At 42.7% G+C, this 14,879-nt stretch overlaps 1 protein-coding gene across 1 annotated transcript in view; it reads left to right on the top strand.

Moving 5' to 3' along the window:
• Msn (moesin) overlaps nucleotides 1-11,543 on the top strand; it is a 70,912-nt gene extending 59,369 nt beyond the window's left edge. Inside the window, exons 6-13 of the mRNA XM_057759939.1 lie at nucleotides 978-1,124; nucleotides 3,336-3,432; nucleotides 5,452-5,615; nucleotides 6,790-6,920; nucleotides 7,164-7,324; nucleotides 8,360-8,452; nucleotides 8,808-9,032; nucleotides 9,501-11,543. Of these exons, the coding sequence (XP_057615922.1) occupies nucleotides 978-1,124; nucleotides 3,336-3,432; nucleotides 5,452-5,615; nucleotides 6,790-6,920; nucleotides 7,164-7,324; nucleotides 8,360-8,452; nucleotides 8,808-9,032; nucleotides 9,501-9,665 (1,183 nt within the window). The 3' untranslated portion in view covers nucleotides 9,666-11,543. The remainder of the gene's footprint in view (nucleotides 1-977; nucleotides 1,125-3,335; nucleotides 3,433-5,451; nucleotides 5,616-6,789; nucleotides 6,921-7,163; nucleotides 7,325-8,359; nucleotides 8,453-8,807; nucleotides 9,033-9,500) is intronic.
• Nucleotides 11,544-14,879: the final 3,336 nt, after the last annotated feature.

Consider the following 14,879-nt stretch of genomic DNA (forward strand, 5'->3'; position numbering starts at 1 on the left):
AACTGTACCATCTTGCTAACCCCATAAATTTTTGAGAAATGATCTCAGTATGTAGCCTAGGCCAGTCTTGAACACACAATCGTCCTAGCTCTACCTTCCAAGTGCTGGGATTACAGGCATGTTCTATGACTCCCTACATCCTAAACAGTTTTGACTCCAGTGAAAAGGAACATCAGGATCTCAAGGAAGTTTCTGGGCTGCTTAGTGATTCCACTCCTAAAAAGAAATTGGAAAGGAACTCTGTAGATGGAAGTTTCTGTCTAGTCTGGTTCCACTGCCATAGATTCCCAAATAAACATATAAGCTTATATTAATTATGAGCTGTTTGGCCTATTAGCTCAGGCTTATTATTAACTAGCTCCTACAACTTAAATTAACCCATAATTCTTATCTACACTTAGCTACGTGGCTTGGTACCTTTTCATAAGGCATTCTCATCTTGCTTCCTCTGCATCTGGGTGGCAACTGACTCCCTCTTCCCAGAATTCTCCTAGTCTGGTTATCCTGCCTATAGTTTCTGCCTGGCTACTGGCTAATCAGCGTTTTGTTAAACTAATACAAGTGACAAATCTTTGCATTGTATAAGAGCATTATCCTTCAGGAACACTCTCTAAATATTGTAAAAGAATTTGATGGCTGTGGAACAAATCTCATTTTACTGTCATCACTCTGTCTCAGTTCTGCTAGGAAGGCACTTCTATACAAAGATGTCACAATGCAAAGGAGGGAGAACATAACTTCTGTAGGGCTAGTATTCCAGAAGACAAGGGACAACTTCTCCTTGTTCTTTAGGTTCCTATCGGCAGTCTTTGTTTAACAGAAATCATGTATATTCCTGTTACTCATCATTTGCTTACAGTCTATTTCCCAATCCTACGTGCAAGACCATTGTCAGAAACACAGATCAGGCTGACTTTTTTTTAATATTGCTGGAGCTCTATTTTGTGATAATCCCTCTCTCATTCTGCATCATTTAGGGAGGATGCTGTCCTGGAATATCTCAAGATTGCTCAAGACCTGGAGATGTATGGTGTGAACTACTTCAGCATCAAGAACAAGAAAGGCTCAGAGCTATGGCTGGGTGTGGATGCCTTGGGACTCAATATCTATGAGCAGAATGACAGGTATACCTCAGATTTCTCCAAGTTATTTGGATTAGTCTTAAACTTAGATGCGATCCCTTACTGCAGAGCAAGGTTGTACCATTTGAATCCCATCTCAGTTATTTTTCTACCTAATGAAGTCCAGCCATATGTTTGCACAGCTTCTTTAGTCTTATATTGACTAGAGTTGTACGGTTATTATGGTAGTCACTCGCCAGATGTGAGTATTGAACATTTAAAATGTCATTACAACTGAGATGTATAATAACTGTAAACAGCATACTACATTAGAAGAACCACTATGAGAAAAAGATGTGTGCTCATAATCTTTCTGTGCCTGTAAAAGAATTCCTGGGAGGAATCAGCTTAAAGAAGAAAAGGTAGATTTTGGCTTGTGCTTTTAGAGTTTTGAATCTGCAGTTATGTGGTGCAGTTGTTTTGGACCCGTATTGAGGTAGAATTGTGTTGTGGCGAGCACGTAGTTGCTCACCTCCTGGCAGCTGAGAAATAGACGATGAAAGAGGAAGAGACTGGAATCCCAGTATTTCCTTCAAGGGCATGCCCCCAGTAGTCTACTTCCTCCATCCAGGCCCCATTCACAAACATCTGCCACCACTAATAACACCATTATCTGGGAGCCCACCCTTTAACAAATGATCTTTCGGGAGGCATGTGATAGCTAAATTATGCTGGGTATGGCAGTGCGTGCCTGCTATTCTAGCACTCAGGAGGTGCAGGCAGGGAGAATCAGGTGTTCACAGCCAGCCTTGGATACATAGTTAATTCAAGGGTGTTAAGACTAAGGTTTAGGATTGCCACTTCTCCGATGAAACACCATGACCAAAAGCAACTTGCCTGGAGGAAAGGGTTTATTTCATTTTCTCTTCCATATTTATCATTAAAAACAGAGAGGGCAGGAACTGAATAAAACAGGGCAGAAACCCAGAGGCAGGAACTGATGCAAAGGCCATGAAGAAACGCTGCTTACTAGCAAGCATGGCTTGCTCAGCCTGCTTTGGTATAGAACTCAAGGCCACCAGATGCCACCAACCACAATGGGATGGGCCCCTCAATCACTAATTTAAAAAATGCTCTACCACCGCCAGATCTTCCAGAGGCATTTTTTTTTTCAGTTGAGGTTCCGTCTTTTAGATGACTGGAGCTGTGTCAAGGTGACCTAAAACCAGCCAGCACAATTGCTGTCCTGGACTATGTGAACCTTGTTTCATCTGCTTCCTCATGTGAAAATAATTCAAACTACAGCAGTGTAAAATGTACCCATAGTTTTAAATGTTGATATATATGTTCAAATGATAGTATTAGGATCTATAGTGTTAATTAAACCTTTATAATTAGATCATAATATTTCCTTTTTATCCATTTTTCTATAGCTCCTAGGAAATGTATAAATGTGAGCCTTATATAATTATATTATTATATTATATAATTATAATTTTTGAACAGTGCTGACCTAATATCAGTTTTTTTTATTGAAAAAAAAAATTTTCCGCTTCCTCCCCGCCTCCCATTTCCCTCCCCCTCCTCCCGCCCCTCTCCCCCTCCCCCCACTCCTCTTCTCCTCCCTCTCCAGCCCCAAGAGCAGTCAGGGTTCCCTGCCCTGTGGAAAGTCCAAGGTCCTCTCCACTCCATCCAGGTCTAGGAAGGTGAACATCCAAACTGTCTAGGCTCCCACAAAGCCAGAACATGAAGTAGGATCAAAACCCCGTGCCATTGTCCTTGGCCTCTCGTCAGCTCTCATTGTCCACCCCTAATATCAGTTTTGTGAGGGTTCATAAAGTTCAAGCCTCACCTTATGATTAAGTGACTTTTGGCCTATACGTCTTACTGTACTGTTGTGTTTTTTATTTATTTCCCTTCCCCCCAGTCTGCTCTTGGTGAAATCATGAGATTATTTTTCCATTTGCTGACTGAATCTTAGAGTTCGTTATTTATCTTCCCAAAGTTAATGATGAAGTATAGAAGGTTTTCAGTTAAATAGTGCTGCAGATTCTCCAGAAGGTCTTTACAAGGTATTTACTTCAACCCCAAATGGGACAAAACAAAGGGCAATAAGTATATTAACAGTAGCCGAGTTGACAGTAGGTCTCTCTCATCAAGGGAGAAGTTTGTGTTAGTGGATAGAGTGGGATTGGCGGAGGTGAGGCAAGGTGCTAGGTCTGTTTCTTTCTTGCTTTCTCCTTGTCATGGTGTTGTTGACTCCTGTTTCTACAGACTGACTCCTAAGATTGGCTTCCCTTGGAGTGAAATCAGGAATATCTCCTTCAATGATAAGAAATTTGTCATCAAGCCTATTGACAAAAAAGCCCCGGTGAGTGACTCCTCTCTTTGACTCTGCTTGGCACATTTTTGCCAAGGTTTAGATAATTCTAAGAGCAAACACGTCATTGGGTTCGCCTGCCTCTCCATTTTCTTTTGTGTGTAGCTTGTTCACAACAGAACATTCTGTCAGAGGAAGTTAATGCTGAGAACTGGCCAGGTCATACCTGTTATTCGGTCGCTCTCTATTGTCAAGCCCCCTTTGTGGGTGAGCTGTGCTACAGGAAGTCTTAAGTGCTGCTGCTTTGCAATTATCTCAGCTTCCTAAGTCCCCAAAATGTACTCTTCGTGTACTTGGCTCGTGTTTAATTGTGGAAAGAAAGCAGAGCCAGAAGTTCAAATTCAAAGGTGACATTACAAATTTACCTTGTAGAACTTTCAATAAAAGAAGATTAAAGCATTTACTTTACACATATTTCTTTACCCATGAGTTTTTAAGGCGAAGTTTCACTTTAGCCCAGCCTGGCCTTAACTTAAAGTCACCCTCAGGCTTCAGCCCCTGAGTGCTTGAATTACATCCATGCATCGCCAGATCCTCTAAAATGTGCCTTTCTATTTTTACATTTCATTTGTTCGTTTATTTAGTATGGGACAATAATAATTTTGAAAGAGATCATGAATTTGGGGGAGGCACATGAATAGGGTGGCATGATGGACATGAAGTGCTAATGTATGTAGTTTTCAATAAAATTAAAAGCCAGGTTAAATCAAAGGCTTTAAAAAACAAATATCAATCAAGGTAGTTGATATTTAAGAAATTTAGATACTTGTGTTCTTACAGCTTGCTTTCTTGTAACTAGAACACACTTTTCAGAAATTATAGAAATGGTGTCGACACCCATGGTATACCTGTTGACTAGAATATTGCCTCTCATCCAGGAGGCCCTTTGAGACTCATTTGAGAACTGTAGCTAGACATCTAGGTACAGAGACATGGCATTGTCTGCTCCCTTAAGAGGTGATCCAGTTGGGCCAGTTAATCACTCATCCAAGGGAGTACCACTCAGAAAAGTCAATCCACCTTAAGCTAAGGTAAAGAAGTAGTAGGAGTAATTATTATCTCCTTAATGAGCTAGTGTACTTTCCCTTCCCCGAGTGCCTACCCCGTGGTTGAGTCTCTGTTAGTTGTCACAAGGTCTGTCGGATGTGCGTATCTACTGTATTCTGATGCAGAAAACCATAGCTCTTCCCTTTTGTTCTCTTCCGAGGTTTGGTCTCCAGTGCTGACCAGAACCTAAGTATGTGTTCTCTGGTGCTTTGGGCTTTTTCACACTTTGTATAAAGATCCCTCTGTCATGTGGCTTCTTTCCCACTACCTGGCTGACTTCCATATTGGCTTAATTCAAGGCCATGGCCCTCTTACGCTCCCACCTGCGAATCAATAAGAAATTAATTTCAAAACCTGAACAAAATACTGTAGCAGAAAAACACACTCCCGATAAAATATTAGAGGGTGTTATTTTTTTTTAAGATTTCCTTTTCTATTTTCCATGTTTATTCTGTGTGGAGGGAGTTAAAAGGATATGCATTCCATGATGTATACATGGAGGTCAGAGAACAACTTGAGAGAATTGGTTTTCTTTCTTTATGTTGTTTTTGGGCATCAAAAGTCTTATTGTCAGGCTTGGTAGCAGGCTCCTTTAGTTCCTGAGCCATCTTGCTGGCCAAGGGCTGCTTTACATTAACAGAGTTGAAGAAATACTGGTGTCAAAGATAAGACATGGGTTCTAGCCTTGAGTCTGCCACTACCCTGGCAATTGACTCTAGGAAAACTCCTTTCCTTACTCTGATATAGTATTCCCAGTGGAGTGCAAATAATTGGGTTCTACAATAGGTCCAGTACTTTGGGGTTTAGCTTTACAGAAGCCGGAAGGTCACTTCCTCCAAACTTTAAAAATTTTGAAATTTGGTATGCTGCTTCTGGTGTGTGCGTACATGCATTGTGTGCTCAAGGGCATACGTGAGCCCTCTTGTCAGCCCTGAAAAACTCAGCTGCTTTTTTTCCCTCCAGGACTTTGTGTTCTATGCACCTCGTCTTCGGATTAATAAGAGGATCTTGGCCCTGTGCATGGGGAATCATGAGCTGTACATGCGTCGGCGTAAGCCTGACACCATTGAGGTTCAGCAGATGAAGGCACAGGCACGGGAAGAAAAGCACCAGAAGCAGATGGAGCGGTAGGTGCCGTAGCGCTGGAATTCATAGTCCCAACTCTATGCTGTGATAGGGAAGTTTCCCAAAGCTTCCTATACTGCTTAGAGTGTCCCATCAGCCCAGGACCAGGACATATGAACTGTGGGAAGGAGGAAACCCCATATATTCAATCTCAGCACAGACGTTTTTGCTTTTTTGTTTGTTTATTTGTTTGTTTTGTTTTTCCTCTGTAGCTTTGAAGTCTGTCGTGGAATTAGCTCTTATAGACCAGGCTGGCCTCGAACTCACAGAGATCCACCTGCCTCTTCCTCCTGAGTGCTGGGATTAAAGGCGTGTGGCACCACAGCCCATCATTCTAGTAGTAGGAGACAGATAAAATACACGAATTGTTTAGCATATGCAATAGGGAAAAGTGCATGCCAAGCATTCTGAGAGGTCTGAGAGTAAAGACAGGTAGAGCCAAGGTCTAAGGATGCTTCCTAGGGGCTGGAGAGATGGCTCAGCAGTTAAGATTGCTTGCTGCTCTTGCAGAAAACCCAGGTTCAGTTCCCAGCACCCACATGGCAGCTTTCAACCATCTGTAACTCCACTTATAGGGGATCTGGCACCTTCCGGTTTGTGTGGGCTCTGCGTGCATGTTGTGTACTTATATACACATAGGAAAGCACACACACATAAAATAAAAATTCATAAAGTCTTTAAAACAAAAAATAATGCTTCCTTGAATAAGTAGTGAGGCCAGAAAAAGCAAAGACATATTCTAGATAAGCAACAAAATCTGGGAAAGGGGAACCTAAAACTAAGGTTTAAGGCAGGCCAAGTTAGCCCTAGCTGTAGACTTGAAGCGTAAAACCTAACCTCACCATGCTATAAAGCTGTAAGACAAAGTGCAAGCATTGCAAACCATTGTACAGATGGAAGGGTTGAGAACAAGAGCAAAGCCATCTGATCTAGTTGGTTACTTACAGTACCAGCAGTCCCGTTTAGGCTCATGAATTCAAGGTAAATGGACTGAGCATGAAAATCTGTGTGGGGCTGCAATGAGATGGCTAGATTATGGAGGAAAGTGAGAGTGGTCCTTGATCACAAGCTCTGCCTTACGTAGAGAAGATGGGAGCTAACAAACTCAGGTCGCGGAACTCCTCGAGGCTCCATGCACCTTGCTGTCCTGTAAGCATCCCTCCTTCTCTTTTCTAGTGCTCTGCTGGAAAATGAGAAGAAGAAGCGTGAGTTAGCAGAAAAAGAGAAGGAGAAGATTGAACGGGAGAAAGAAGAGCTGATGGAGAAGCTGAAGCAGATCGAGGAGCAGACCAAGAAGGCTCAGCAAGGTGAGACTTGGCGTCACTGTGGAGGCCAAGTTTCCTCAGAACCTCACCCTAAGATGTATATACCCTTTTCCCTGAGCTGCAGAATAAGACCACGTGGTCCAGGTGTGGCCACAGAGTAGATAAGGAATTTGTCGAGAAAAATTGTAGGAACCACTGGGCCTTGAAGTGCAGGGTTCGTAGCAAGCACATTAATGTGTCATCTTCATCTCTGAGCCCTCTATCAATTTCCTCCTTTTCTACCAGAACTGGAAGAACAGACCCGCAGGGCCCTAGAACTTGAGCAGGAACGGAAGCGTGCCCAGAGTGAGGCTGAAAAACTGGCCAGGGAGCGTCAAGAAGCTGAAGAAGCCAAGGAGGCCCTGTTGCAGGCTTCTAAGGACCAGAAGAAGACCCAGGAACAGTTGGTAAAGTGGCTTCTTGGGCTGGGGCTGTGTGCATGCAGTTTTCTTGCTAGCCCCCCTACTGGTTTATAAATTCCTTTGCCTGTGTAGCTGAGTCCTTCTAGCTCATTTGCATCCCAAAGGTCTCTAAACATTCATTCAAAAGCAAGCTGAAGTATCATTAGTATGGCCCACAGTCTTCCATAGCCCTTGGGTTTCATTTATTTTCTTAGATAGAGATCTGATCCTGTAACCTAAGAAAGGAAAAGGAAGAGGACCTGCCATGAATTGGTTTAGCCGTGTTTCCTCATTTTTTGCTTTCTTCTGTTTCTTTCTTCAGTAGCCCTGTGCAATTAAACCCCATAGAGAATAATGTGACTAGACAAGGAATTTGGGAATCATGGAGGCTGAGAGACTTGTCAGAGGACACTGCTGTGTGTCATCACGGATTTCCAACCCTTCCAGTCTCCTTTGGAAAGATTCCCTCCCTGACATCATATATAAAACAAGGGTTCTGTGACTTGGAAGTTAAGCATCTAGGGCCAAATTTCCTTAAGATAGCCCCTTCCCTTCTGTAGTATTGATGAGTTAGTATCTCTCAAGAAAAAGATGTCATGAGAAATTTGCTCAAGGGATATGGGCTTGTATAAACTCTTCCTCACTGCATAAATTGCCTTATGATATTAATAATTCATTTATTTGTTCTGGTAGCAGCAGTCTTGGTGGACCCCTGAGATAGCAGTGAAACATTTGCTCCTTGAAGCAGTGACTTCCAAGCTTTGCTGAGGGCCACTGCATATACATTTGACAACATTAAGAGGGGAAGAGGGGCAGAGATGACCAATTGTCTGCCTTAAGGAGGCCTGTAGTCTAGGAGGGGAACCGTGACTTATGAAGGGGTCAAGAGTGGAGTAATTTAGTTTCAAGAGTCCCTAGGGCGGTAAGAAATGGAGTAGCCAATTGCGTACCAGTTCCACAGAAGAACTGGGGTTACAGGCTTCTGTCTGGATCCTGAAAAGCCAAATGTCAAGCCCTTACAGGCTTCTAATATGCCTATAGGCTGCAGAAATGGCAGAGCTGACATCACGGATCTCGCAGTTGGAAATGGCCCGAAAGAAGAAGGAGAGCGAAGCTGTGGAGTGGCAGCAAAAGGTAAGATACAGAATCTAGAGCGAACCATTGTGGGAAAGAGTATGCTGTGTGTATATTCCAGTCCTTGCCTTTCTTAGATTTAGACTCCCCACATTTTAGACAAACACCATTTTTTCAGTCCTTATGGGAAAAGGTATTCGAAGCTTTCTCAAATACTGTAGAATTCCCCAATACTCATGGGAAGTTGATACTATCACTCTTATTTTCAATTTAAAAAAAAAAAAACTTCAGAATCAAACCAATAAAGTCATTTGTCCTAACTGGTCTCTTACTAGACTTGTCTTCCTAGGTATGATTAGGTTAGCAGAAGTTACCCAATCTGACTGCCGGTCCTTGTTTTTCTGTCACTGGCCAGGCCCAGATGGTACAGGAGGACTTGGAGAAGACCCGTGCTGAGCTGAAGACGGCCATGAGTACCCCTCACGTTGCTGAGCCTGCTGAGAATGACCAGGATGAGCAGGATGAGAATGGGGCAGAGGCCAGTGCTGAGCTGCGGGCTGATGCTATGGCCAAGGACCGCAGTGAAGAGGAGCGTACCACTGAGGCAGAGAAGAATGAGCGTGTGCAGAAGCATCTTAAGGTATCCAGGCTGTGCCAAAAGGTCAAGGAGACTGTGTGATGACTTAATAGCTCATGACCTTTGCTAGAGCTAGGGTATATGTCCTGTGGTGATGTCCGTGCTGAATAGGAGGCTGGGACAATAAAAACCTAAAGGGAAGACACTTTCACTTACTAGGCATACCCTAGAATGCCTCATTTAGCTCTCTCCTACTTCCTACTTCTCTCTGTTCAGAAAACACCTTGCTAACCAAATTACTACTTGAATATTTTGAGTATTATTCTGATTGTTCTACTCTCAAGAGATAGAACACCATTAATTCATTCTATTCTGTGTGTATGTGGCGCAGGCTCGTGTATGCTCATGCACATGTGGATTATAAGGCTAGGAAAGAGGAGATAAAATAACAAAGGAGAGAAATCTGATCTAAGGTGTGGAATTGGGATGAGAAGAAGCCATTGACACTTCACTCCTCTTGCATCCTCACAGGCCCTTACTTCAGAGCTGGCCAATGCCCGAGACGAGTCCAAGAAGACTGCCAATGACATGATCCATGCTGAGAACATGCGGCTGGGACGAGACAAATACAAGACCCTGCGCCAGATCCGGCAGGGCAATACCAAACAGCGCATTGATGAGTTTGAGTCCATGTAGTGGGCATTCAGCCTTTAGGGACCCCTCCTCCTCCTTCCTTGTCCCCACACTCCTCTAGTTTTGCCTAACTAACACTGTGCTGGAGCCACTAACTAGAAAAGCCTTGGAGCCATGCCAAGCATTCAGTATAGCCATGGGACCAAATTTAGCCCTTCAGTCCCCCGACTCAGATCCCTGGGCAAACAAATGGCCCACTGTGGTGCCAATGGAACCTCCTTCTTTTCTGTCACATTCAGCCTAGCTTTCTAGAGTAGGTCCTGTTTCCCCAGCTCACAGGCTCATTCCTTTTGATTTGGCAAGCACTCCCCACTTACTGTCTTCCTCTGGGACTCAAGTGTAAAATAGGCTGATAGCTAGCTCCCATCCCTTGACTTTTTTCCAAGTCTTGTGATTTGCAGAGTTAGAATATTGTGTGGTTTAGGGACAGAAGTACGGCCTTGGCTCTATCTATTAGCATGTCAGCTGACGAAGGATTTGGCCTCTTCCTGTCCATCCCTTATAGAGTAATTTAGGCTTTGTAACAATTGGAGGGTAAAGAGATGTTTAGTCATTCTTATTTCCTCTACCTCCTGTGTTGGGCTATTACAAATTCAGTCCCAATAAGCCTCGTCCCTGTGCTCGGGGACTCATTTTCTAATCAAGGAGAGATAAAGGGATGACGGAAACAGTGCGTTCAAGAGAGCACACTAACAACCTAGAAAGCCTCTTGCCACTGTGCATCTTTAGAGCCTTTTTTTCTATCAAGTTAGGTCTATGGGTAGGGCTACCCCCATGTTAGTCCATGTTCCTGGTTCCATCTCTGAATCTGTCCCTGTCCTCTCCAGTTCTCTTCCAGCTAGGACAGAGAGGACGAGCACCCCCAAACTTAGCCAGTTACATCTAAGGCTCTTGCCACAAAGGGAGACATGGTTATTCCTGGCTTAAGTATTTTCTCTGCCAGGAGTTCTAGACTCCTCCCACCCAGAGCTGATTGGACCACTGTTCCTGCTTCACAGATAGACATTATGACAAGTAAGAGTAGCTCTTTTTTTTCAGTCACCCAGTAGTCCTTCCCCAGCTTACCCAGTCCCGAGTGGTGAGTGGGTCCCGCTTCTGACAAATCTCTAACCCAGGTCGCATCACTAGCTATGCTGTCCCTTGGAGCTACATCCAGAAAGCCGCTGTGTGTTCTGGTCTTTCCCTTCACAGCCCCACACCCTTCCCTCCACTTTGGAGCAGCTGCTTCCTCTTTTTGTCACATTGTGCTCTTCTAATTTTTTACCAGTATTATATATTCTAGGGATAGCTAACTCGATATTGATTTGTACTTTTTTTTTTTTTTTGGCTAATGCACTATTAGAGATGCTAGTCTTGGAGTGGGATCATTTTAGCTTCATTATTTTGACTCCCCCTACCCCATATCTGGGAAGTATATACTGTTTTAGAAAATATTTTGCCAAAACCAATATGTATGAAGACTTCAGTATTAGTGGTTTACCTGTCACTATAGGTCATACAATCCATTTAAAATGTGCTTAATATTTGGTTTTATTGTTCTTATTTGCCTTTTCCCCAGGGTTGAGTCCCTCCATTCAGTATCCCGAGCCCAAAGCCTCCCTCAGCCCATGCCCCTTACTTAACCTTGGGTAATCTTTTATGCGTTGCTGTGAATTATATTGACACTCGGTGAGCTGCCCTATATTGGCTAAATTCAAACCTGGAATTGTGGGGGCAATCTAGCTGCATTAAGGGCAATAACCCACCCCCACAGAGACTTGGGGGGTTAGATTTATATTCAGGTTTTTTTTGTGTATTTTTGTTTTTTAAATAATTGTTTTGGAGGGGTTTGTGCTCAATCTGTGTTCTATTTCAGTGCCAATAAAATTTAGGAAGACTTCACTGTGACTCGGTCTTTCTTTCTGCATATTTCACAGTAATTTCTAGTCCATAGGCTACCTTTCTATCTTTTAGCACATTTTACTTTGACTTAAGTTCTAGTGGAAGAAGGAATATAATTATCTTTATTTTAATAGGAAGGACTGACTTGAAACACCACTAAAGCAAGAGCAAGCAGATTCAGTCCTGAGGTTACAGGTGTGATGGAGCTGATGGATCTGTTCCTTTTTTGCTGCTTCCTGACATGTTTTGCCAGTATGGGTTGGAGAAACAGCTCATCTGTTGAAGGCTCACAACCCAGTTGTTTGGTGTGGCTACGAGACCTGCATTAACCACGAGATACTCCTAGTCTTCCTTGGCAGTGGAGCATGGTGCTTTGAGGCCTGGTAACCCAGGCTGGCCTTAACTTTAAGATCCTCTTGCTTTTGCCGCCTCTGTGCTGACTGACATTCCAGGAATTTGCCATCAAGTATGGTTAGGCTCCTTATCTCTGGCACACTCCTGGGAGGGTCAGCCCCTGTTCTGCCTCCTTGTCTGGAAGATTTCTGACGCATTTTGCTCCCCACCACCCTTCCTTTACTGCACTGCTAACGAAAGACAGGGAAACTCCCTTGGGTCTTGTTAGAGAAGGCAGTGGAGGATGTTGACTGAAGTGGGTGGTACTTGGAGTTTATAAAGCGTGTAAATTCTGTAGCTTAGAAGTGGTTGTCTTCGTGTAGATGAAGAAATTGAGATCCAGACAACAATGGTCTAGACTTTCTTGGACCTGACATTCCCGCTTGTTCCCCTCTTGGGATGCAAAGATTTGGAAGGAAAGCTAATTTACTACACCTACATTGTGAATTCTCTCAACAATCCTTTGTCAGCATGTCTGCTAAATGTAATCCTTCAGAGACCCAGTTTTCAAACATTAGAAAACTTTTAGCTTTTGAGGCAAAGTATCAGTTACGTATGGAGTTTGAGGCCAGCCTGGGCTTATTGACACTGTCTCAAAATATAAAATAAATAAAAATTCTCAGACCCAAAGGAACCAGGCCCAGTGGCACAGATTCGTAATCCTACCTTCTCAGAAGACATGGGCCAAAAGATCACACACTCTGCGGGCTGGGGTCCAGAATGAGTTCTAGGCTATCCTTGACTTATTAAGAGCTCTTTTTTTTTTTTTTAAAGAAAGAAGTATTTGAGGAAAGGGATGAATGCAGACAAGGGTGTCAAGGTGTACAGGAGGAGAGGAATGAATGAAAACAAAGTATAGTGATGAATACAAATGCCACAACGAAATCCATTTCTTTGTATGTTTACCACAAAGTACTAATAAGGAAAACTCAAAGGGCAAGAAGAGGGCTAAGGATGTGTGTAGTTCAGTGGTAGAACACTTTCCTAGCACGCATGAGGCCATAGTTCAACCTCTAGGGCTCAAGAAATGAGCAATAGAAATTGAAACAACTACATGAGTGTGGTTAGGCTAAGGGTTTTGAGATAGATTAGAGATGATGCTGTAATATCCAGATCATTCTAGCATGATCACAAGACCTCTTAAAAGATGGAGAGGATGAGCTAAAAGAAGACACCGTGTTGTTGGCTTTGAAGGTGGAGCAGGACACAAGGAATTTCATTGACCTCTACAAACTGTGCCTCCCCCCCCCTCCCCGCCAAACTAAGATAATACAATGTATTGAGGGTTTTTGTTTGTTTTGATTCATTTGCGTGTTTGAGACAGGCTTTCAGACTGCACATCAGATTATCCTGGAACTGACTATATAGACCAGGCTGGCCTCAAATTTGTGACGATTCTGCCCTTACCTCCCACATCCAACTACTACAGATGGGAGGAATGTTAGTTATCAGGTTTGCATTTGTGTTCGTCCAAATGACTATGTCACACTGCCTTGTCATTCTAGGAATGACACTATTGCAGAAATAAAGAATAGGTTAGTGCTTTCCAGTAGTTAAGAATCAAGGTACAAAAGCTGACCATGGGGCTACGGCACTGTAAGAACAGTGCTGGAGGAGGTCAGCCTTTGTTGTTGCACAGTGAGTTCCAGACTTTTTCCTAGACAAACAAGCAAACCAAGAAAAATTAGCTAAATGAATAGAAAAAAGGAACAGGGTAGAAAGTATGCAGAGTAGAGCTTGTATGTTGTGTTCTATATCATAACTTTCTGTTATTATCTTGGCAGTATGCATGATAATGTATAGGATGCTACCCCCAGACAGACCTGAGTGAAGTGTCTTTGTAGTGAGTCTCTTCATTGTTTCTTTTTAAAAGATACTTTTTATTCTATTTTATGTCTATAAATGCCTTGTCTGCATGCATATTTGTGTGCATGCCTGCTGTCCTTACCTTAGAGAGCAGAACTGTGTAACAAATCCCTTGGAATTGAAGTTACAGACAGGTGTGAGCAGCCATGTAGGTGCTGAGGTCTGAGCCTGCATCCCACAAGAACAACAAGTATTCTAAACCTGCTGAGCCTTCCCCAGCTGCTCTTTATTATTTCTTACAACTGTGTATGAGTCTTTGATGTGACTTGGTTTAGAGAAATGAGTGGGAAGGGAGGGGGTTAGTGGGAAAGTGAGTAAGAGAAAAAATATCACAATGCAACTTGTTATTTTGTACACTGTAGGTAAACAGTAGCTGCTTGTAAATGCCAAATGCCATGGCAATACTATGTAAAACGATGTTTATTGGGAGACATCTCAAACAAGTTAAAGAGAATAAATAATTTCCAGCATATTTATATGCTACATTACTCAGGAACATAAGTAAATATACTACTGAAACATATAAATGCACTCACAGATATTCTGTTGTATAAAACAAGGAAAACATAAAAGAATATGTGTAGTATAATTCTTTTTTGATTTAAGAATCAAGCTTTATTTTAAAAGTATAGCACATAAAAATTTTATTAGTGGTAGAATCCTGGTAATCCAGGTAAAACCCTGCAGCAATATTAGAGCATGTGGCTCCTTTGCATTTACCATCAGAAGACAAATCCAGCATGGGTAATAAACACAGCGCAGAAATCCAACATTCAATACAATCCCAACAATGAGTCATTTCATGCAAAAATAGGTCAGGACTCTAAGTCAGCAGGCGCTCTTGCTGTGTCTAATTAAAATTTTTGAAGCAGGAAGTGTAGTTAATGCTTGAAGTTTTAATTTCAACAAGAAATTCTGAAAATGCCTCAGCATCCCCAAGTGAAGGAAGGGAGCCAAGCTCATTGTCTACTTCTAAGAGAAACGGAGCTTGTTCCAAGCAGAGAGCAAGCTAGCTGTGCCTAAGAGGAAATGCTGCTATCTGTCCTTAGAAAGTGCCATCTGGAAGATAGGAAAGTG

Source organism: Chionomys nivalis, chromosome X (genome assembly GCF_950005125.1).
Source record: "Chionomys nivalis chromosome X, mChiNiv1.1, whole genome shotgun sequence".
NCBI lineage: Eukaryota > Metazoa > Chordata > Mammalia > Rodentia > Cricetidae > Chionomys > Chionomys nivalis.